Raw genomic sequence first — 25,351 nt, forward strand, 5'->3', positions numbered from 1 at the left:
TGAGGAGAAAGATTGCTGTACAATAAAAAAGATGAAAGGGAAGAAAGCCAACCCCAAACAAATATAAAGATATTAAGATAAAGAATGAATTGTTAAACTTTAAAGAATAAAAGAGAACAAATATGAATAAATAGCAATAATTAGAAACACACATACAAACATACAATGTATTTGGCTGGTTCACAAATTTAAACAGTGTTTAGTCATTTCAATTTAATTTACAATTTCTATATTTCCTTTTTGCCATATTATTCCTCATCTATTTTTTTAAAAAAACAATATTACCCTTCATCCTCATCTCTAATCTTAATCAAATTCAATTTTTCCCTTCTATTCTATATTATACCCCTTCCCATTGTCATCTATTTTTATATCCATCCTCACATTGGTTAATTATGTAATATGAGTTGTTTAATACAAATTCAACATTTTAATATAAATCAATTAGTTATATAACTATCTTTTTTGTATATTAATCAATATGAACATGAATATTCCAATTATTTCCATGCAATCCAATTTCTTACAAATCAATTAATTATATTTACCAATAATAATAAACCAAATAATTTCCCCCATATATTCCTCCAAACCACAACTTAACCATTTCTGCTTTCAACACAGTATACAATTAATAGTATCTCAATTATTACAATTACCTAATTAAAAAGAGCTTTTTTTTTCTTTTGTGTTTTAAAATCTTGAACTCTCCTCTTTCGCCCTAAATAATTTCCCATTGTTTGCACCTACCTTTTTTGGTGAGGAAAAGGAAAATAAATCTGCTGCCTAATTTTCCAACGTTGCAAGCAAACAGCAAAGCCAACAGCCTGTTTTACTTTCAGTTTCGTTTTGAGCTTGGTTTGCACAAAGAGAAAAAAAAACTGCTGAGCAATTTAGCAAGAGCAGAGCCTGAGAGGGGGAAGCCGAGCTAATCAACGTAGGGTGGCCGTTTGAAGCCCCGCAGCAAGAGTTTAAACAGGTTTTTTCCCTCTAGCCATCAGCGGGGACTCAGGAGGCAGAATGAAAAATCGGGACTTTTTTAAAACGCCGCGGGACGCGGGACAAATTGCTCAAAAGCGGGACTGTCCCGCCAAAAGCGGGACGTCTGGTCACCTTAACCAAGCCATGTCCACCAAGCCATGCCATGCCATGCCCACCAGGCCACACCCACAGAACCGGTAGTAAAAAATTTTGAAATCCACCACTGATTCAGACGGTTCTATCTGGTTCGGGAAAACTGGTAGGGCGGCTGCAGGAGGCTCCGCCCACCCACCCAGATGTCATCACATCTCGTTTTTGACACTCTGTGCATGAGCAGAAGGTCTTGCACATGCGCGGAGGTGGCACATGCACTCAAATTTGCGAACTGGTAGCGAAGGTAAGTGAAATACCACCCCTGCTTCATTCCATCCCATTTTGTTTTCACTAGGAAAGACAGGAGCACCACTTTGCTGAGGGATCTATTTTCTAAAGCCTAAGAGGGAGAGTATCTGAGAAGCAGCCATTGTGTTTGGGAAGCTGTGAGCTCTTGGAGACGGCAGGGATGGGTGACTGGAAATCCTGAGAGAGTGGCAAACAAACAACTGGGCAGTCTCACTTGGAAAACCTTTACACCTATAAAATCCAGGTGTGGAATCCTGCATGGTCAAAATAAAGGATGACTTTTTAGTTTTGATGGAAAATAGAATGCTCTTCTCCTAGCAAAATGGCCTTGGGTAGTTTGAGGTGCCGTTTGTTGGAGCAACTTAGTCATGGTTTCTCTGCATCAGAGGTTTTCATTCTGTACATGTTTTAAACCAGGCTCTGCTGGCTGAGGAACTCTGGGAGTTAAAGTCCAAAAGTCTTAAAGTTGCCAAGGTTGGAGACCCCTGTTCTAAACTATCAAGAAGAATAGTCCCTCTGTCCATCTGTCTGTCTGCCTGTCCATCAGTCTGTCTGTCCATCTGTCAGTTTATCTATCCATCCTTCCATCTATCTGTCTCTCAATCCGTCCATCTGTCTGTCCATCGGTCCATCCATCCACCAGTCCATCCATCCGTCTGTCCGTATTTATTTATTTATTTATTTATTTATTTATTTATTTATTTATTTATTTATTTATTCAACTTATATACTGCCCTTCTCCTCAGGGGGACTCAGGGCGGTGGACAGCCAAACTTAAAACACATATAGTACAAAAGTTAATAAAAAAACTAAAATAAATTAAATCATCGGCATTTCCAATTTAAAATCCCAGATCTGCAAAATCGAAAAGTTCCCAATTTAAAACCCAGAATCAATAAAATCAAAAATTTAAAAACCCCATTAAAACCATTTAAGCTAGGCCAGCTTGTTGGAATAAATAAGTCTTCAGGGCCTTTTGGAAAGCGTGGAGGTCCAGGATCAGTCGTATTCCAGGAGGTAGCTCATTCCACAGGTTGGGTATATTTCCAATATAACTTCTGGTATTCATAACCATAAATATCTATGCTGTATACATAAACATTCTCTACAATATGGGCCTTAGCTGAAGTTTGCCAGGTTTCCACTATTTCCAGAAAATAATGTTTTCAGCACAACGAGGAGAAAACTAGCATGGTCCAAGCAATTATTGTCCAGTGAGCCTAAAATGATAGTTAGAAAGATATTAAAACAGATAATAAAGGAAATCTTTTTACAAAATTTGCAAGAGGGAATATTTCAAACTAGGATGTACATTTTTTGTATAGGATGTACATTTGATAGCTTATTAGTAACCTTGACTATCACTAAGTGTTGTATCTTTTTATTCTTGATGAATGTATTTTATTCTCCTTATGTACACTGAGAACATATACAAACACATATAAATTGAATTAATTAAATTAAATTAAATTAAATTCCTTGTGTGTCCAATCACACTTGGCCAATAAAGAATTCTATTCTGTTCTGTTCTGTTCTGTTCTGTTCTGTTCTGTTCTGTTCTATTATTCTATTCTACATCAAAGAATATAGATTATTTAGCAACTGTGAGAATCATAAGAATTCTTCCATATATCTGTTGTCTTCATTGAATGATACTTTATTTATTTTGCTTGGCTATTGGCTATATTTTTGTATTTAATGTGTGTTCCATATGCACATATTGGCAATTTAAAAGGTTTCATTCAACCCAGGAAGAGTAAGATTAACTTTGCAATTGAGTATGCCTTCAAAGATGAGCAAGAAAACACTCTTTACTCTTCTGCCATTCAAAAAAATTGTCCGAAGAAATATAATTGCATGAGAGGTTTGCAAACTAGAAGCACATGGCTTAGACTTTCCTATGGAAAATTTAATGCTTTCCGTCCTTATCTTCCACTAGCATGAAACCACGACTTCAAGGTGCTCAAACCAAAGGAACTTGACTTGTATTTCCACTGTTTCTCTAAAGAAGCTCCTGCATAATAGATCAAGGAAAGGAGATTAAGTAAGAATAAATGAATAATTGAACATTAATCGGGGATGATTGGGGGTTGGGTAATCTGAGCCTAATGAGGGCTGCATTTTTTATCTTTGAGAGACTGAAAGAAGAGACAGAGAGACCTGTCCCCTAGTCACAGAGGTTAGTAAGTCCGCAGAAGAAACAGGAAGTGGAAGAAGTCCATGGCTTGCCTGGAAGCTGGGGAGATGTGAACTCTGAAGGAGCTCATAGGATCTGTCTTCTGGGTTTTGTCTTGTGCAGTGACATGGAGCAATGGATTATGGATTGGCAAAGGATCTACAATTTAACAGCTTGCTGAAAATCCTTTATATCCTCCCAGCAGTAGTTTACGGTGAGTAACCTGTTAGCAATCTTACCAGGCCAGCTGCAATGCAAAAATATGTATGTCTACCTATGAAATAAGCAGCATATATTTCTTTTTTGCTTGCGAGTCCCAGTGGTGGAATATTTAGAGGCTCAGCCCTACACTAAGGTTTAGATGGAAGACTGTGTACCTTGGGCTGAATCTCAATTTTACTGATACAGTGATGGCTGCCTCCTGCTTGTATTTTTTGAATTCTTCTCTTGTTGGTGAGTGCGACAAACTGGTGGTGATCTCGGTGGAGGAGTTGACACTATCGCAAAAGTTGAGATTCAGCCCAGGGTACACAGTTGTAGCTCAGTAGTCTAATCTGGTGTGTATGTGTGCCTTGTAGAAAGACTTGTAGAATTTTAAAAATTTATATTTGTAGTTATTGTGTAACTATTATAGTTATTTATTTATCAAAATTGTAGAGTCGCCCATTTCACCAAATAAATGGCCCTGGATGCTTTCTATGCCTCTTCCCCTAATTTATGTGGCTGTAAATGTAAATTTCCTTAAACTTTGTTTAAAATGCAAACGACCTAGCTTGCATTCATCAATACATACCGTGTTTCCCCGAAAATAAGACCCTGTCTTATATTTTTTGAACCCTGAATTAAGCATTTAGCCTTATTACTATGAGCTCAAAAGCCCAATTGGGCTTATTATCAGGGGATGTCTTTTTTTTTTTTATTATTTGATTTATATGCTGCCCTTCTCCAGAGACTCAGGGTGGCTTACAATGCGTTAAGCAATAGCCTTTTATACTTTTGTATATTTTATACAAAGTCAGCTTATTGCCCCCACAAACTGGGTCCTCATTTTACCTACCTTAGAAAAGATGGAAGGCTGAGTCAACCTTGAGCCTGGTGAGATTTGAACTTGCAGTAATTTGTGCGTGCCACCCTTTCCTTTGCCTAAAACAGCCAAATGTTAGCTGCTATGAGTGCTCCATTCCTAACAGGTGGTGCTTTAAGATCAACAGTTGGAAAGGTTCCAGAAGAATGATTAGAACCTCAATATGAGGAAATATAACCTTCTAATAGCAGCTTCTCCAGGTTTCCACCTACTCTGTCACATACCCATATTTATTCATTTCTTCTTCATTGCTCAGTATGTTCAAGTCATGCTTCACTCTTTAGAATTCTGATCTCTGGATGAAAACCAATCATATCCAAATAAAAGCTAACTATTGCTACCAACCTGCCTTCCATTAAGGACCTGTATACTGCATGAGTCAAAAAGAGGGCTGTGAAAATATTTATAGACCCTTCGCATCCTGGACATAAACTGTTTCAATTTCTACCCTCAAAATGACGCTATAGAGCACTGCACACCAGAACAACTAGACACAAGAACAGTTTTTTCCCGAACGCCATCACTCTGCTAAACAAATAATTCCCTCAACACTATCAAACTATTTACTAAGTCTGCACTACTATTAATCTTCTCATTGGAAACATCACCCATCTCCTTCCACTTATGACTGTATGACTGTAACTTTGTTGCTTGTATCCTTACAATTTATATTGATATTGTTTCCTGATTGCTTATTTGTACCCTAAGACTATTATTAAGTGTTGTACCTTATGATTCTTGATGAATGTATCTTTTCTTTTATGTACACTGAGAACATATGCACTAAGACAAATTCCTTGTGTGTCCAATCACACTTGGTCAATAAAAATTCTATTCTATTCTATTCTATTCTATTCTATTCTATTCTATTCTATTCTATTCTATTCTATTCTATTCTATTCTATTCTATTCCATTCCATTCCATTCCATTCCATTCCATTCTATACAGTAAGAACAAAACAGTCAAATAAAACCTAATATCAATATATGAAAGTTTCATTAGAGGTGCATAAGATTATCAGATCAAACAGATGGAGATGCTAAACTAAGCAAGGCTGGCTGAGAATTGAACACATGTGGAGCAACATGCTGGACCAGATCAAAGGTTAATATCTTGTGGTCCATAGCCACAAGCCAAATATTTTTGGGAAACCTCTGTTTACCGGCATACTTGAAGGGGTTTTCCCTCTTAGAAGTGGCTTAGAAATGAATAATAAAAGCAATCTTGTTGCTCTGTTTGCCTTCTCAAGAAATTGGTCTTTAGTAGTATATTGATTCTATGAAGCTCCTATCTTCCTAAACTGAATGAGAGAAAAGTCCTAAACTGACGTTTATTCATTAAAAAAAAAATGGGTTATGAGTCATTGGAGAGGCCTGAAAGCTCAGCACTGATTGATCAGTTGAATGATTCATTCATTCATTCATTCATTCATTCATTCATTCATTCATTCATTCATTCATTCTTCCTTCCCCCAGGTCAGCTGCTCCCTTTGGAAGATGCAGAATATGATGAGCAAGTGGCCAAAGGGGTGCATAACCGCTCAGTGAGGCTGGCATGTGGTAACATAGTGCAACCCCTGGTTGTCTTCTGGAGTTTCACCAAACCTGGCTCCCTCATTCCCAGAGCTGTGGCCATCAGCAATGGCCTTGAGTCCAAGGTGGAGAAGGCCTCTGCCGTTCTGGGGGAGATCAGTTTGAGGAACAGCACTTTAGAGATTAAGAAACTGCAACAAGCTGCTGAGGGACATTTCATGTGCCAAGCCATGTACGAAGTGGATGGAGAGATCAAAGTGGCTTATTTCTACATTGAGCTTCTTGTCTTGGGTAAGTCACAGCTTCTGAGGAAATGGGGTGTTTTCTCAAAGATGAGATCAGAGTTGATTTCTAGGACTTTTCTTCTGATCTTGCAAACATGAAGAGGGACCAGGTTCAATTTCTTTGTCTCCCCATAATCCTGTCAGACCCAAAGGAACTATTCCTGCTTCTAAATAAAGGCCCTCCATTCTAACTAACCCTTTCCTTGCTAAAAGGAAAGTTGCTTCTAGATGAGATGGGTGGAAAGAGAGAGAGAGAGAGAGAGAGAGAGAGAGAGAGGGAGGGAGGGAGGGAGGGAGGGAGGGAGGGAAGGAAGGAAGGAAGAAAGAAAAGAAAGAAAGAAAGAAAGAAAGAAAGAAAGAAAGAAAGAAAGAAAGAAAGAAAGAAAGAAAGAAAGAGAAAGAAAGCAAGCTCACCTTTTACAAAAGCAGAATGAAATTCACTAGTTTTGGTCCTTATGATTGACAAGCCTAATGAGGAAATTGTACAAAATGGGCTATAAACACTTAATCCCCTCCATGTTTCTTCCCTTACTAGCAAGAAACAGTGTCTCTTCCCATCACCTCTAACACAGTGATGGGTTGCTACCAGTTCTCACCGGATTGGGTGAACCGGAAGTGGCGGTGGTGGGAGGCTCTGCCCACCCACCTGGACGCTTCTGCACATGCGCAGAAGCACCTCGCGTGCGCACATATGTGAACCAGTAGCAACGGGATTTGGAACCCGCCCTTGCCCTAACACTCCTAAAAAGAACAGTCATTCTGTAATCAGGTCAGATGATGATGCAGGAATAAAATCTCTCTCCTTGCACAAACTGATCCAATTTACTCTCTATGGTCCCAAGATACTCATAGCAAATCAGAATCCTTGTATTTTCTGCCCCATAATTCAAGGATGCCAATTATGAAACATGTTGTGATGCAAACTCTACCCCTTTTTGTACTTGTATCACAAATATATTAGGTAAGCACTGGAATGTGCATTATGTTATTGTAATGTGCATTTTTGTTTTTGTTGATAGTGTCTTGGCTTGCTGTGGACATTTCATGTGTCCATTGATAAATCCATTCTGTTCCATTTCCATTTGATCAATGATTTTTAAACATGCATACAAAAAAATGACTCCATATTACTTTTTACATGGAAAACTCATGCAGCTTTGAGTTGGCTCCTCAATGCAAGAGATTTGGATTTGCAAGTTCCCCAAAAAATGGCTGCTGAGGGTTTTATAGCAGCCTCCAGCTCTTTATTCTGGAGCTCATACTCTTTGGCTGAGTCATTGTGCAATCAGGTCAGTTGATGATGCAGGAATCCATCTGGTGATCTGGGATCTAGAGCTAACAACAGTAGGGCTTGTCATGTTTTGAATGGACAAAGATGTGCACAAAACTCCACATGGGGCATGTCAACATTTGGTGGCCTTTCAAAATAAAACAGTGCAGCAAAATAGCAGGAGAATCACCTCCCCTAAGAAATCAATGTTCCTTTTTGAAGTCTACCAGTTAAGGGGAGAAGGTCTGTTAGAAATTCTGTTTATATATAGCACCAGGGAACAAATGGTACAGTCACCATGTGCTTTACTGCTTAACTGTTTTTAACTGTAACATGAAACAGGAAATTCTACTTAGAAGAAAAGAGCAAAGAATATATACCATACTGCCATCTACTGGCTGAATACTACTGTAGTTGTTGCATAAAAATACATTCCAACAATGAATTCCAAAAAGGTCTATTAGAGAAACCCTATCTCAGTTTCCTTTCATCTTAACCTGACATTTGGTGTAGGTCAAATGTTGTAAATAGCCTTTCAGTGTTGATGGTCCCTGGCCAGCTGTTCTTGCCCGTGATCAGGTTGGTCAAATGCAAGTTATTAAAGTTCTTTGGCTGATGGAGGATACTCTCTCCCAGGTATGTCATTCATCTCTAGCAAAGGTTCATCTTTGCCTTTGATCACAAGACAACTTGATTTGTTATTTTTCCTTGGGCAGTTAGCCTGGCGTTTTCAGCAGAGGAGGGAGGCAAAGAACTCCTCTGTTGCCATATTCAGATGCTAAAAAAAACTGCATTATGAAAAAAAAACCCCACCCAAGCCTGTGATTGTCTGAACAGGCCAGTGATGCTCTATATATACGTGTAACCTAACGTCCTCATGGACTTCAATCCATTCTATTTGCAATATAAACCAGAATTAAGTAACCTTTTTGCTACCAAGTCTTTGACATCCTTTTCCCCACTTGTTGTAGGGTGGGAGATTAAGTAAAATAGGTTCTTAAGCAAACTAAAATTTCACTGCATCCACATGATTTAAAAAAAAAATAGTCACCCAGCAGAAAAGTATTCAATCTTTAAATCATTTAAATTACCCTGAATTTAGCTTCAGAATTCTTGTCCAGCTCTTTCTCTTCCCCATGTAAAGAAATTGGTTTGTTTAACCCTAGAAGCAAACCATAAACATGCATTGTTTTTTCCATAGTTAAAGGTGCACATGCTTTAAGTCATTGTTTCTCAGCTTTTCTGAGCAACTTTAAGATGTGTGGACGTCAACGCCCAGAATTCCCCAGCCAGCATACCGACTAGGGGATTCTGGGAGTTGTAGTCCATCCTGATTAAATGTGCCAAGGCTGAGGAACACTGCTCTAAGTAATAGCCAGGGCAATGATAAAAACTAAATTTATGTTTATATATGATGAATATGAACTTTTAGGCCAATAGTTGAATTGCCTGTGATTCTTTTTTTTCCCCAGTCCTAGTCAACATTTTTACTGAGTTATAAAGTATTATAAAATACAAAATACAAAAGTAAATATAATAACAGTGAGTGGGGAGGGGAAAGGGGGAAGTGAAGTGAGGAAAGATAGGAAAAGAGAAAAGAAAAAGAAGCATTGCTTTCTGACTCTCTCTGTTACGGTAAAATAAGGCATTAACATCAAATCACCACTTTTTGCTTTTTCATAATAATAGGAACAAGCCATTTCTATAAAGATAGTCTAGATAGTCTAATCGGTAAAACCCAAAGTCAGAGTTTCATTCTTTTCCACATCAAGCACAAAGTTCAGAAGCGGTCTCCATGTGGAAACAAAAGTAATTATGGTCTTTTCTTTAATCAAAGTGATTGATTTTGCCATTTTCGCCAACTCCATCAACCATTTGTCCATGGTAGGGATTCAAGTGTCCTTTCATTTTTGTGCATACAATAGTCTTGCAGATGCAACATATATAATAACAAAGTTCAAATCCCCCCCCATTCTTTTTCCATTAAACCTAAGAGAAAAAGTTCTGGTTTCATTTTTATCTCCATTTTCAAAACAAATTGCCTGTGTTTCTGTTTTAGCTTGCATTTTGAATCTTTGGGTAGTTCTATGGGTGATTTAAATCAAATCCCTAATCTGAAAGAACAATGTGTACCAGAAATGGATTTTTTGTAGGTATGACTGGTTCAGGTCATTCATGTTTCTTGATGTAAGGATGTCTCGCTCTTCTTAATTTGTTAACTTTTCATTTGGCCTCCACAGTCCCAGTTCCCAAGCCCTTTCTGCAGATAAACAATTCAACACCCGTGGAAGGCATGCCGGTTGTGATGATCTGCACAGTGAAAGAAGGGACACCTCCTATCGCTTATACTTGGCAGCGCTACACTAACCGAGATGGCATGGTAGTTCTTGCTGAAGCAGGGATGGATTTCTTAAACCTGACCTCAACAAACCGGACATACATGGGTTGGTACACCTGCACAGCCCACAATGAGGTCAACAGCCAAACCAGCGATGGGATGTACCTTGACGTTATCTGTAAGCAATTGGTCAATCGGGCCAATTTTTCTATTTTTGGGAAACTTTATGTGCTGCCAATCAAATCTTAATCTTGCCAGGTGTAGACTATGAAATAAAATAGATAATTCCTAGTGAAGCAAATTAGGTCAGATTTTCCTATCTGGTCTACTTCTGATGTATTGACTTGGTTGAATAGGAATTCTAGTGCACACCAGAAGCATACAAGACTGGGGAGACCTATCTTTAGATGTTCAGCATCTCATCAACAGAAGGGCCTTCTTCAGCTTGCATTCTATTAACTAGTTTAATCTTCCATAGATGGTCCAGATGAGCCAGTGATCAGCATAGAGCCATTTGCAATTAACCAACATGGCTTCTCAGCCAATGAACAAGAAGAGGTGATTATGACATGCGTAGCTCCTTCCAATCCTCCCAGCCACTACATTTGGTTCTACAACAGCTCTCAAGTCTATTCCGGACAGAAGTATGTGATTGCCAGAATCTCACGGACTCAAACAGGCATCTATACTTGCCTTGCTCAGAATATGCACCTGAATACTCGGACCCAGGCCACTATTATCTTGACTGTCTATTGTAAGTTACCTTTACCTATTTTCCCAGGCATGAGGTTTTAGCATGTTCTGTTGTTTCCTATCTCTCTATCTTCTAGATTTTTTTAAAAAATCACTTTTTCAAATATTATCATGCACAGCTGGCACAACTGAAAAGATGCCAAAATAAAAATGTCAACATAATTTGGGTGTAAAATATCAGTGTTAAAAGAAGGTGGTGATTGTCTCTTCTACCACAGTTTCCAATGCTGGTGTTTCTGTAGTAACATTTTAATTTCCCTTCTGAGAGAATGATGGACAGTTCTTGTTCTGTACCCTGATTATTGCACTTTTCATGTGGCCAAGTCTCTTATGTCTTGTGTCAACAGAGTCTGTTCTTTCTGGTGAAATTCTTCAAATTCTCTCTCTCTCTCTCTTTTTTTTTTTTTTTTTTCAAAAGAGAAATAAAAGTGAAAGAATCCATGGATTTCTGTATGAAATAATCACAGAGAAGGAGGCCAATTTGCTAAAAGTATTAATACTACGGGAAAGTAATCATTGGCCAATGTTGCTTTTGTGTCCTGCAGCAGAAAGCAGCCAAGTGTTTTGCAGGTAGACCAAAGCAGCCTCTTTGTTGTGATGTTTGTTGTCTGTGGACCATTGAAATATATGTTTGATAACAACATTGACCAAAGTAACCTAGGAAATTTCGAAACAAGCAACACCTCAAAGACCAACCTGCAAGATTCTTAGTTTCCCTGAAATAATGTAGAGCCACCCAACTTCTGTACCATCATCTTCACGTGATGCAGTTTTAGCTGGATGTTATCATAAAGAATTTGAGCTGTGGGGTGTGGGAGAAGCTCATTTTCCTAATGTTTCTTTACAAAATAAATAAATGCACAAATAAATAGGAAACAATCTTAGCCCTGAGATCAGGGCTAGCATTTACATAGAATATTATTTCATTGAAGATATTGACCCAGCACCCAGATCTTACAACTTTATAATGCATTCATGTAATGCTATTGCACCAATGACTTCATTCTTACCCAAGAAACAAGTTAAGGTGAATAAGGGGATTTGCAGAGATGGAAAACCAAAGAAATTCAAAGCTTAAGAAAAATATGAGGTTGTCAAAATAGGAAGCCATAAATTATGAGTTTGCCCATATGACTCTCAGCTCCATGGTTTAGTAGTGCAACTACCAGTGGAAAAATGTAAGGAGTGAGGGCAATAGTCCCTTTCCCCCAGTTTCCTTTCCCACCAAGGTACATCTGCAAGCAGGCAGTTGTCAACTTTTTTTTTTCACAGCAAAGGTTCTCCGCTTCTTCTAGTCATTTTTCAGACCAGTTCTGCCATCAAAGCTTTCCCTAGTATGCTAATGCAAAGAATAGGCAAGTATTTGCTATATCTCCTGCTCCTGGCCAAGAAGTCATGAGATTCTGAGAGGGAAATGCATAAACTGTTGGTCAACTTTGGGTAGAAGTTGGCTTGCAAGAGCAATGTTTTGGGTGGGCATGGAGAAGATAGACACAAACATCTTGTGGGTCAAACAAGCTTAATCCCAAAGCAGCAGGGATGGGACCCTGCTCTTCGTCACCATCACCCTTTGGATAATGTTTTCCTCCATGGATGTTTCTGGACCCAGTAAGTCCTCGTTGCTGTTGATATGATGTTTACCCTATGCACAGATCTGCCCAAGGGACAGCTCAAGTGCATGTCGCTGCCTGCCTCCAATTTCCAAGACCTTGCTCTACATTGTTTATGGCCAGGGGGATTCCCTTCAGTGCAGTTGCGGTGGGTAAAATCGAGGGCAGAAGAAACTGACATGGGAAGCTTCTCCAGAGCTATTCAAATCCATCAGGGTGCAGACGTTTCCAATGGGACTTCCTATATCTGCCTGGCTTCCCATCCAGCACTGAGAAAGGATGCCGTTTGCAGGACCATTGTCTGTGAGTACCAGCCTTTTGCTATTCTAGAGACAGATGTTGAGGCTCCCAAAAGTTGATGCTAAAATACTAATTATGCTACAGCAACAATTCATGATTAAATAAACTTCTCTTTCTTTTCTTTTAATGAAATGCAACTATGGGGACATAGAACCCTGTGCAATTAGGATGGTTATAAGCCCCTTATACAAATTGGTGGAAGACACTTCAATATTCAGGCCCAGATTTTCCTTCCTTCCTTCCTTCCTTCCTTCCTTCCTTCCTTCCTTCCTTCCTTCCTTCCTTCCTTTATTTCACGTTTCTGAATGCCCATCTCCCACAAGGAGGGGCTCTTTAGAGTTAAATCCTTAAAGAAAGTCATAATTCCTGTAAATCAAGTCATTTGCCTCCCACCAATTGCCTCCCATCGGCCGGTTCGCTCCCACAGAGAGGGCCTTCTCAGGGTGCCGTCAGCCAGACAGTGTCAGCTGGCGACCTCCAGGGGGAGAGCCTTCTCTGTGGTGGTACCTACCCTCTGGAACGATCTACCTCCAGAGATACAAGTGATCTCAGACCTCCGGACTTTTCGTCGGGCCCTAAAAACTTAGTTTTTTCAGCTAGCCGGGCTGGCCTGATTCCATGTTGGTTTTAACGTTTGATATTGATTTTAATTGATATGTTTTAAATTATGGGCCAAATTCTATTTAATTAGTTTTAAATAATTATTTTAACTTTTGTACAAATGTTTTTATTTTGGCTGTTCACCGCCCTGAGTCCGAAAGGAGAAGGGCGGTATACAAATTTAATAAATAATAATAATAATAATAATAATAATAATAATAATAATAATAATAATAATAATAATAATAATAATAATTATTATTATTATTATTATTATTATTATTATTATTATTATTATTATTATTTCATTATTATTTATATTATTTTTACTTTACTAGCATAATTTATAATCAAAAGCCCTAATTATATGATTCACTATCATAAATTATAATAATTTGATGAACTCATCTTTATGATAATTTATGGGGCTTGTTAATTAGCTCTTATCTATGAAAATTAGCTTGTTAATTAGCTCTTATCCAACTAATAATCATGATTATTAGGAATCCTAGGAAGTACGCAAAAGCAAGTCGCCTCTGAAATCTGACCAATTTATTTCAGGGGTTCCAAAAGGGAGCCTGGCCTGCAGTGTGGTAGCAACCAAATTGAATGAATTCCTCATGTTGACCTGTGACTGGCCAGGTGGAGAACCTCAGGTGACACTCTGGTGGAGAGACTGGAGGCATCATGTGCTGGGAAGCATGAAACCATCACACAATGTTTTTGTCATGAAGCCCAACGCCACTCTTGGAGGCAAGACCTTCACCTGCATGGCAGCTCATCCTCTGTGGGCAAGAACTGCTGAATGCCACATCCGGCTGGGTAAGCAGATAAATATGGGTCAAGAAAAAATAATAGGGTCAAGGGAGGATTGACTGGCTCATCAGAGTGTGAAAGACACTGTTCCATCAGGTTTACCTGTCCCAAGCTGATCCCTTCCTCCTTGCCTCTTTATTCAGTTACAACCAAATCATGTAATGGAATTATCCTCTGGTGCTATAGTTGGCCTTCCTAAGTCAAGAAGGAAGAGCCACCTTATCTCTTGGGCTCAATCCAAGATATCCTCCAATTTTACAAGGTCAGGAAGGCAACAGTGGAGAAGCCTGTTCCTGAGGATTTAGAGGACTGTTGCAAAAGCAGAACAAATCCAGAACAATTAAACTTTTGGGGCTGATCAGACATTTTGAGAACATGCAGAACTGCTTTTGCAATATGGCTGCTACTGTGGGCAATGCTGCTCTTTTACTAGCATGTTAATGTATGGTTAATGTATGAGGTTGTTCCAAACTTCTTTCTTTAGACCAGCCTGAAATGCCGTTTACATCTCAGTTTATTTATTTTTTTGTTTCCTGTTGGAAAGATAGATGTGCTTCAGGCAAAGCTTCCATCTGGATGTTGAAGACTCAGAGCCTTTGTGGCAGGAGTGAAATCTAAAAATTTTCCCTACTGGTTCTGTGGGCATGGCTTAATTGGTGGGTGTGGCTTGGTGGTCAGGTGACTGGGCATGGCCAATAATAATAACTAATAAAAATAATAACAAAGTATACAAAACAATAAGAGGTACCCAAAACCAACTTTCACACTTTACACACACACACACACACACCACAATTGACTCACACACAATGTAAAAGCAGCTGCACTTCACCCAAAATGGCTCCTGCAACAAGCAGGAACCTGACCCAGCCACAAAAAACTCAAAAACCAATTTCACACTTTTTCCACACAAAATGGCACATACAGCTTTGTGAGATTTTGTGTGTTTGTGTAGTTAGAGTGAAGCACTATAGAAACACACCAAATCTCAGAAAGCTGCACAAATATTTTATTATTTTATTTTATTTTATTATTTTATTTTATTTTATTTTATTATTTTATTTTATTTTATTTTATTATTTTATTTATATTTTTAGATAAAAGCAGCTAAATTTAAAACTTCCTTAACTTTAAATTGCTGTCTAAAAAAAAATAAAACTCCTAAAAAAAACCCCAATTAACTATTTTTTTTTAAAGCTCCCAGTTGCTTACCAAATTGAAGGCACAAGGCAGGCAGATTGAGTTGCTGGCTGATGCAATGGATTACAGCAGCCAAAGCAAGGCAGGAAAAGTTAGTGAGCCCGAAAGAAGCAGCAAGCTACCCGCCCATGCCCACCCAAGCTACCGGGCGATTGGGTGGGCATGGGCGGGGGGGGGCAGGGATTTTTGCTACCGGTTCTCCAAACTATCCGCCTCCATCACTACCGGATCGCCTGATCTGGTCCAAACCGGGAGCATTTCACCCCTGCTTCGTGGGGTGAAGAGAAAGGTCATAACCTGGTTAGCACTCTCCTTAAAGCTGATGGTTTTGAGAGTTTCTTTTATTCTGCTTTGTTTTATACACAGAACCCCCCAGGATTATGGTGCAACGGTCCCAGGTGTCGTTGTTTGAAGGCAGCGAGGTCCAGTTGGCCTGCTTCCTCCAAGGTGCCTATTTGGTCTCTGAAGTCTTCTGGTACAATAATAAGAACCAGCCCATTACAGCAAGCGCTAGGAAATACCACCTGCAGCAGGAGAATGCTTGGTTTAATTTGACTCTCCAGGACACAGAATGGATACGGGACAGTGGCACCTACCGATGTGCTGCCATCAACGCTGTGGGCAATGCCTCTGCCACCATCAGCCTCCAGGTAAAAAGTAAGTTGAATAACAGAATGACAGAGTTGGAAGGGACTTAGTCCAACCCTCTGCTCATTTCATACTATACTATTTTAGACAAATGGTTGTCTAATCTCTTCTTAGAAACTTCCAGTGTTGGAGCACCCACAACTTCTGGAGGCAGGTCTTTCCATTGATTAATTGTTCTCTTAGGACATTTCTCCTTAGTTCTAGGTTGCTTCTCTCCTTGATTAGTTTCCATCCATTGCTTCTTGATGTGTACCACAAAACTCCTCTAGACCTCCCAAACCCAGGAAGCACAAATCCATGAAGTGGAAATACCGTGTCCACACTTGTCCTCCAATTGCTCCAAGTTTTCTTCCCCTGCAAAGGAGCATCCTTCTTTTATGACGAATTCTTAAGATTTCGATTTTTTTTTCTACAGTTATTTCTGCCGATGACTGTACTTCATTGCCATGTGGTAGAGAGGGGGATCCTGGCATTTGTTTTTCTCTGTTATGCCCTTGCTTCCCAAACTAAGCATGCCCCGTGGAAGAGGGAGGGTCTTCTAAGAATGATGATTCGTTCACCAGCAACAATTATACGTCTTTTCTTTTCTTTGCAGAATATCCCAACCCACCCAATGTGACAATCAGCAGACTGATGTACACTCGTCCCCGTACAGAGGTGGAACTGGAATGGGAAACTCGAGGCTCAGGAAACCTGACTGGCTTTGTAGTCCAAAGGAGAGAAGCAAAAAAGACCGGCCCAAAGCAGATGGCCAGCAGCTGGGAAACAGTGGCCAACAACATTGACCCTGATGTCCGTGGCCGAAAACTGGGTGGTCTGGATCCTGCAGTGGCCTATGCTTTCCGGATCCTTGCAGTCAACCATCGCACCACTGGGCACCCCTCTGAAGTGAAGACTCCAGGTGCATTCAAGTGGCTAACTATACTGATTACATTCACACACGTATGGAAAAAAACAGCTGTTTTGGAAGATGGTTCTTCTAAAGGAAGAGGTGGCAGTTGAGCATTTAGATGAGAGGATCAAGCCTAGTCTTTTCTGCATGCAGGAGATAGTGGACTTCATTGGGGATGCCAGAAAGAACAGCAGATTGTATATACGTACAATCTATATGCCCACCTCTTTTTCTATGAGACCTTGTGAGGTAGTATGATATAGTTATGGCTAATTATAATAAATTATGATAATGAGTTGGATAATTAGGGCTACTTATGATAAATTATGACAAGGTGCATGATTAGGGCTAATTATAATAAACCTTTATTATTATATTATAATAAATGAAAGTCAGCTAGGTGACTTTGGGCCAATCACCAGGAGACGCTGAGTTCTAGTCCCGCTTTAGCCATGAAAGCCAGCTGGGTAATTTTGGGCCATTCACTCTTTCAGCCCAACAAACTTCACAGGTTTGTTATTGTGCGGAAAACAGCAGGATGAAGGAGCGTTGTATTGTTTGTCTCCTTGAATTATTTTTAAAAATAATAGGTGGGGAATAAATAAACAAAATAATTAGTGAGTCCTTGTCTCCTTCTCCTGGGCTGCCTCAGTTCTTGGAAACCCCCTTCCTGAATAAATAATTCTGAGCTAATTAGGAAAATATGGCTGACTTGATCAAAGGCAATATTCCATATTCAGTCCAAAGTGCTCTTCAATTTGAAACAACTATAACAATTACTAGTACAAGATGGCGATTGTGATAGTGGTGGTGCTAGAATGACCAGAAAGAACCATGTCTGCCATTGCTTCTCCCAGAGCCTCTGTTTTGAGTCTCTCTTTGCCTTCTAGTGTGCTCCTCTACCTCTGCATTTGGTATGCCTCAGCTACTCCTCTATTCACCTTGCTCTGTTGCATGAGATCTGCAGACCTCAGTCGTGTGGGTGGTTGCACACCAGTCTCAAGATTGTGATCAGGTTGGGAGGTGTGAAGAGATGGACTTTGACAGGATTTTCCTCTCTGTGTGACATCACTTCTTAACAGCATGATGAAGTTCACCTTTCCTTCTCTGCATTATTCTTCTTTTTTGGGGAAATGTACTTCACCTTCTTGGAACGTGCTACATGGCTCCTTACAAAACAATCTCCAGGCTTGCTCTCCTAGTTGTGGTGAAAAATCTCTGCCCGCATTGACCGATTTGTGCTCTTGCTATGTATGATTGGCCAAATATAAAGAAATGAAAGTTCCTCATGCCGCAGAAAAGACCTGGCCTCTTGGTCAGATGGGTATTAAAGATTACGTCTTTTTATCTTACTGTGAATTAATAAGCACATAGAAACCCTGATTTATGAAGGGTACCATTTCTTAGAGGAAAAAAAAGTACAAAATTCAATTTCTAATTGTGTAGAAACTCCAGTCGGCCTGAATACATTTGTTTGTTTGTTTGTTTGTTTGTTTGTTTGTTTGTTTGAATTTGTCAAACAAAAACGAGAACAAGAATAAGAGAATAAAAATAAATGACAGGGACTATAGGCACATTAGTGCACATGCACGGCCCCTTTACTGACCACTTAAGTATGAAGTAAGGCCCAGGGAAGTCAATTTGTGACTGAAACTGTGAAAATTTGCAGCTGAAACAACTGAATCAGGTAGAGCATTCCAGACTTTGACAACTCTATTACAGAAATCAGATTTTTTACAGACAAGTTTAGAACAATTTACATTGAGCTTAAAGCGGTTGTTAACACACATATTATTACAATTAAAACAAAAAAAGTCATTTACAGGTAAAACATTACTACCTATAATTTTGTATGTAATACCTAGGTCTGACCGCAAGCGACCCAGTTCTAAGTTATCCAAACCGGGAATTTCGAGCCTAGTAGCATAGGGAATTCTATTGTGTACAGAAGAGCGCAAAACTTTTCTCGTGAAATACTTCTGAACCCACTCAATTGTACTGATGTCAGATATATGGAGGGGATTCCAAACAGTTGAACAATACTCTAAGATTGGTCTAGCATAAGTTTTGTAAACTCTAATTAGCAATACAATGTTTCCAGGAAAAAAAACTGCACAAAATTAAATTTACAATTCTTAATGCTTTTTTAGCAACGCTGTTACAGTGAACTTTGGAGCATAGATTGTCAGAGATAAGTACACCTAGTCCTTGACAAAGTGAGAATCATCAGCTAGTTCAATGCCACCTAGCTTGTACTTTACACTCTGATTATGTTTACTAATATGTAAAACAGAGCATTTATTGATCGAAATTTGAAGTTGCCAAATAGATGACCATTCAGACACATAGTCGAGATCACTGTATGTAGACAATTAGCAGGTGGCACCCATGTCATTATGACCTGGTTGGAAGAGATCAGGAATGTCAGCAATATTGCCTATTCTTGATGTGGCATTTCCTTCCATGACCAAGATCTGTCCTGCAGAAGCAGGATTTGGTCAGACAGCACAAGAGCAAAATTGCCTGATTTTCTGACCTCAGTTCGCTTGGTGATCTTGAGCAAACGCTGCTCTATTCAAACAAAGATGGCCACCTCATCCTTTCTCCTCATAAGGGCAGCAGCTGTTGCAACAAGCAAGGCTGAGTGAGGTTTGGGCAGAGCCTTTGGAAGGTGCAAAGCAAAATGAAAGGCTCAAGAAAAACAAGCAAAGTCTTCTCTTGGAAAAACGGAGACGATTGGAAACAGATGTGGGGTGGAAGATTGCTCGGAGACCTGAAAAGCCAGAAAAGAGTTTGTGTAAAGCCTCATTGAGGGTTTCCTTTGGCAGAGAAAGAATCATCCCAAGATGCAGAGTTGCCGAGGGCCAGAACGACTTGTTAACACGAGAGATCCGTAATTGGATCTCCTGATATTTTAAGGAAATAACCATCTTTAAAATTAGCTGCAGGCAGAAGAGGGGAACAATTTAATCAGGACAGAGACCCTTGCTTAACCCCCGCTCCCTTTGACATTGCCCCAAACTGCTTCCTCTCTTAAAAGCTTTAATCTCCTTGCCCAGGAATGGGGGGTTGGGAGTGGGGGAGAGATGTTTTACTGATCAGGTACCTTGATAATAGTTTGCCAACCTATTCAGACAATCGGTTCAGACAATCACAACTTTCACACCTAGCAAAGATAGTTTCTAAAGCAGACCAACAGTAGGGCCATTTCAAGCTATACCTCAAGGAAACGGCAAACCCAAAGTAATGATTATCCTATACAATCGTTTAACTACAGATATTCCCAGGAGGGATGACATTTCTTTATGCTTGAAGGTGGAGGAAAGGAAGTAGCATAAAAACATGCTAAAATTTGGCAAACACACCAGGAGGTATTGCAGAAAGTATAATCCCACGCGGAGAGTTTCTTGGTGCCTGCAAAGAACCCTATCCTAAATGAACTGTATAATTTTAATTTTTAAAAAAAATTAAGGGAAAGATGTGGTGCTGGCATACTGAAAAGTAGATATTCATTTCCAAAGCAGCCTCTGAGGCTGAGGCTGATTCCTATAAGTTTCTTAGAACATAAGAATGGTAGCTGTTGGCAACCCCTGGAGCTTCATTCAGAAATGTGTATATCTGAAAATTGAAGATGCTGAAGTATTAGAAGACATGGTTGACTCAGTAGTGGGTCATCCTTTGCCTTCTAATAAATAAATATCCTCCAACTAATCCACCTTGGCAGACATTTTATAAACAACAAGCTCATGGAGCTCAAACTATTGCTTCCAGAACCTTCCTCTTAAAGTAATAAAGCAGATGTTGCCTCAGTGCCTATAAATTTCTAACCAGATGGTGGATTTGATGAGCTGAACATCAACCCATCTGAAAATCACTGGGCAAGAGAAGGAGAGGCTAAAATAACAGAAAGCACATCTGGCACATCATTCTCCAAAGACTTGAAGAACTCCAAAGACTGGTAGAACTCCATTGCCTTCATCTACTGTTTCTTCTCTCTTGTAGCTGACCCTCCTTTCAATGCATATCCTGTGGTGATCGGGGCTGCTCTGGCAGGAATGGTTGTGGCAACAGTCATCTCTCTTCTAGTTTTTCAGTACATCGTATGGAATCGGGAGAATAATCCAAGTGAGTGGTAGTTGCTGTGGGGGCAATCAGCAGCTCGGTTATGGGATCTATGGAAATCCTTCCTTAACTTTTTTTTCCCCAAGGACAAAAAGTCAGAAATTGTCGACTCACCTTTCTGGGAAGTCATTTCAGTGGTTGTCTCCTTACTTTAGTTCTGCCAGCAGGCCAAAGAGTCTGAGATGGCTATGTTTCTGTTTCTCTCAATGTTAGCAAGTTTTGTGCACTAAAGCAGCAATAGATAGCAATAGCACTTAGATTTATATACCACTTCACAGTGCTTTTACATCCCTCTCTAAGGGGTTTACAGAGTCAGCACATCGCCCCCAGCAATCTGGGTCCTCATTTTACTTACCTCGGAAGGATAGAAGGCTGAGTCAACCTTAAGCCGGTCAGAATCGAACTCCTTGCTGTGGGCAGAGTTAGCCTGCAATACTGCATTCTAACCACTGGGCCGACACGGTTCTTGCATGAATATTGAAGAGATCACTAAAATAATGGAAAGTGTATAGTTCAATAAGCTGTTGCACCACAGTAGAGAGCCACCATTAAGCAGAAATTACACTTACCCTTAAAAGCCCTAGCAGGATGGAAATATGATGTTCTGAAATGATGGTTGTGGAACATAGCTGCAAATTCTCCCTACAAATAGGGCATGGCATTGCCATGGGGAGAGTCTCTCTAAAGTCCTTGTTAATGTACCCTTGAATAGTTTACAGTTTAGCTGTTCTTGCAGAATAGTTTCTAAAATGGGATTTCTTTCTCTTATGACATAGGGTTACATGACCTGCTCTTCAGAATGTAAGTGACACCTCATTTTTTTTCCTTTTCATCTTTTATTTTTTTTCTCCCCTTGAATTCTTTCTCTTATTCCCTCTCATTGATTGACATCCAGTATCTATATTCGGCTAGAATGCCAGTGATCTCCAGATAACACAGTAGCTTCAGTACAGCACATCTAAAGAAGGCCTGTTTGGGAAAAACTGGTTAATATTTTCTAGCCATCTATAACAAGTAGAATCTTCTGAGCTGCCTCAAAGTGTGTAGTTTATATTTTCCAGAACTTCATAGAATAGAATAGAATAGAATAGAATAGAATAGAATAGAATAGAATAGAATAGAATAGAATAGAACAGAGTAACAGAGTTGGAAGGGACCTTGGAGGTCTTCTAGTCCAACCGCCTGCTTAGGCAGGAAACTTTACATCACTTCAGACAAATGGTTATCCAACATCTTCTTACAAATTTCCAGTGTTGTAGCATTCATTGCAGATAGGTTTATTGACCACTCTGTCTCACACTTGGGGGAAAATCTTGATATTCAAACCTTTATGAGAAAAGCTTCCTTCCATGTAGTTCTGACAGTAGCTGGACTGGTCACCTTTTCCAGCTTTCAAGGGGGTGGCTATAGCAACAGGTAGTAGGGACTAGCAAATTGCCATAGGTGTAATGGAATGTGCCAATACCTGGGAAGGTGGGGGAGAGGATGCTGCTTAAGGAATGATCAGGTATAAGGGGGAGGAATCCATAACTGAGTAACAGGCACAAAAAGAAACTTAGAAAGGATCCACTCTAACTTATCAGGCAGGAAAAAGTGATGGCGGAAGTTTGTACTTTCAGAATTGCAAGGTTCTGTTAATGTTGTCTTACAATGAAGTAGAATTAGCTCATCTGGTTATGTTTCCAGTCTGGTCTGCCTCATAAGGGTGATAATGGGTCAACACATCTCTTCTCTTCAGGGCTGGAGCTGAAACTCGTGAACAAATCGGGACTCCAGAAGATGCTGAGATGCCAACAGGAATTAGTGATGCAGCCAACGAGCAAGTTGAAGAAGCGAGTGAGCAGATTGGAGACACTTCCACAACAACACCAGCAGGTAAACTGGTGATAAATCTCTGGAGGTTACCTTATTTGAATGGATCAGTCCAAGAGCAGACCTTGAAATACAGGTGGTCCTCAACATTCTCTTGGTATTAGAGAAGGAAATCCAAATTCTATAAGTAAGTATGGCTTTTTAGGTAACACCAACTCTTGCTTTCCTAGGAGGCTATGTCACACAGGTGTGTCTTTCAAGATATATTTCATCTTCACGCGTCAAAGTTAGGTGGGGTGTAGACTGGCCCCAAAACTTTTATGTCTATAGCATTGGTGAAATCCAATTTTTTTTACTACCAGTTCTGTGGGCGTGGCTTAGTGGACATGGTGTGGCTTGGTGGGCATGGCTTGGTGGGCATGGCAGGGGAAGGATACTGCAAAAACTCCATTCCCTCTCCACTCCTGGAGGAAGGATATTGCAAAATCTCTATTTCCACCCCACTTTGGGGCCAGCCCAGGGGTGAAATGTAAAATCTGTTACTACCGGTTCTGTGGGCGTGGCTTGGTGTGGGGGTTAATGTGACTGGGTGGGCGTGGCCAACTTTTTTTAAAAAAAAACTTTTCAAAGCATTTTTTCTAATTCTTTGAAAAGCCTCTCTGCCGATCAGGCAACTCAGCTGGGATCGTCAGAGACTTTTCAAAGCATTTTTTTTTTCCACCTCTTCGGCCAAGAGGTTGCAGAAAAAAGCATCTGACTATCCCAGCTGAGCTGCGCAATCATCAGAGGCTTTTTTTTTACTTTTAAAAGCATTTTTTCATCGCAAGAGGTTGTAGAAAAAATGCTTTTAAAAGTAAAAAAAAAAAAAAGCCTCTGATGATCGTGCGGCTCAGCTGGGCATGGGAGTGGGGGGTGGGGTGGTGCAGGGATTTTTGCTACCGATTTTCTGAACCACCGGCCGCCATCACTACCAGATCAGGTGATCCGGTCTGAACCGGGAGCATTTCACCCCTGGGCCAGCCAGAGATGGCATTTGCCGGTTCTCTGAACTACTTAAAATTTCCACTACCGGTTCTCTGAACTACTCAAAATTTCTGCTACCGGTTCTCCAGAACCTGTTGGAACCTGCTGGATTTCACCTCAGGTCTATAGACTCAGTTTCAAGACTCAGCTATTCATTTCCCAGGAAAAGTAGTAAATCCACATATTTTTTTAAAAAAAAGGAGGGGGAAGAGGCTATTTATTTATTTACTTTATTTACTTCAAATTTATATACTGCCCTTCTCCCTAGGGACTCAAGGCAGTGTACAGCCAAATAAAAACACATAATAAATACATTAAGAACAGATTAAAAGGAAATATTTAGAACTCAATTAGTGAAAGAATGTTCAAATTTGCACTGCTGGAAACCAAGCCATTGTTTAAATAGTCGGTTTATTTTATTTTGGGAAGGGAGCAATACTCAGCTCCTCAAAATGCGTAGAAATGGTTTCCCTGTTCCTGTAATCAAAGAGAGATTTTACACATGGCAGAGATTCATGAGTGCCTTGATTGTTTTCAGATGTCTAGTTTGTCCCTTGGTGAAGGTATCGGGCTTCCCTTTTGTCTAGTTATTCATCCCTGTTATGGCCTTTTGTTCTAGAACAGAGGTCTCCAACCTTGTCAACTTTAAGACTTGTGGACTTCAACTCCCAGAATTCCTCAGCCAGCAACGTTGGCTAAGGAATTCTGGGAGTTGAAGTCCACAAGTCTTAAAGTTGACAAGGTTGGAGACCCCTGTTCTAGAAGACAATGTGCCCTCGAAACACATTGATTAGCAAACAAACCTCCTTATTCTCCATTGTTATTGGTGGGCCTTGATCATCTGTTGATGTTAAACATGAATCTGGAAACCGTTGAAACAAAGAATGGAAACAGCTGGGCTTCAGGATTTCTACTTAGTTATTGCTTCTCTTCCATCAATTCATAGGCGCTTGTCATTTATGCTTTGTTTTCTGCAGAGGCAATTCAGAAGGAAGCTGTGGTGTCTTCAGAGGATCCAACAGGGGCCCAGGAAGAAGTGCCAGCCCCCAGTCCTCCTTCTGAGGATCCAGTTAATGTTACAATCACAGTGACAGCCACCCCATGACTACCAGTAAATCTGACTCTTTAGCACTCAAGGTAGGGTAGGTTGGTTAAAGATCTCCTTGATCAGCAAAAGAAAGAAAGAAGCACAGGGAACAACTGTGGAGCATAGGAGAACCTGTGAGTGTCATTCCAGTTTTGGTGTTATGCAAGGCCTTTCCAAAAAGAATCTCGGAAAAGTAGAAGACCATATCTGAAGAGATTTCATTGTCACCCACAGAACCAAAGTGCATCTTTGAGTAAGAGCTATTTTGCAAAAAATAGGAGTGTTTTTCTGTAAACCGACAAACTGGCAGAGAAGTTACAATATGGGATCAGGCATAAACTAGACAACTTTGAAGCAATTTATTTTCCTGGGATTGCAGATGCTGCAGAGATCACAGCTGGGTCACTGAAACAGAACTCA

At 39.9% G+C, this 25,351-nt stretch overlaps 1 protein-coding gene across 1 annotated transcript; it reads left to right on the plus strand.

Moving 5' to 3' along the window:
• The first annotated feature begins 3,694 nt into the window (after positions 1–3,694).
• Positions 3,695–24,949, plus strand: VSIG10L2 (V-set and immunoglobulin domain containing 10 like 2). The gene is made up of 11 exons (XM_070952597.1): positions 3,695–3,773; positions 6,120–6,467; positions 9,971–10,246; positions 10,547–10,822; positions 13,974–14,153; positions 15,714–16,004; positions 16,591–16,896; positions 20,890–21,012; positions 21,786–21,810; positions 22,748–22,884; positions 24,822–24,949. The coding sequence occupies exons 1-11, from the start codon at positions 3,695–3,697 to the stop codon at positions 24,947–24,949; spliced, it is 2,169 nt and encodes a 722-aa protein (XP_070808698.1).
• The last annotated feature ends 402 nt before the right edge of the window (positions 24,950–25,351 follow it).

This window comes from Pituophis catenifer, unplaced genomic scaffold (assembly GCF_029215685.1).
Source record: "Pituophis catenifer annectens isolate HBS135680 unplaced genomic scaffold, rPitCat1.0.hap2 SCAF_12, whole genome shotgun sequence".
Classification (NCBI taxonomy): Eukaryota; Metazoa; Chordata; class Lepidosauria; order Squamata; family Colubridae; genus Pituophis; species Pituophis catenifer.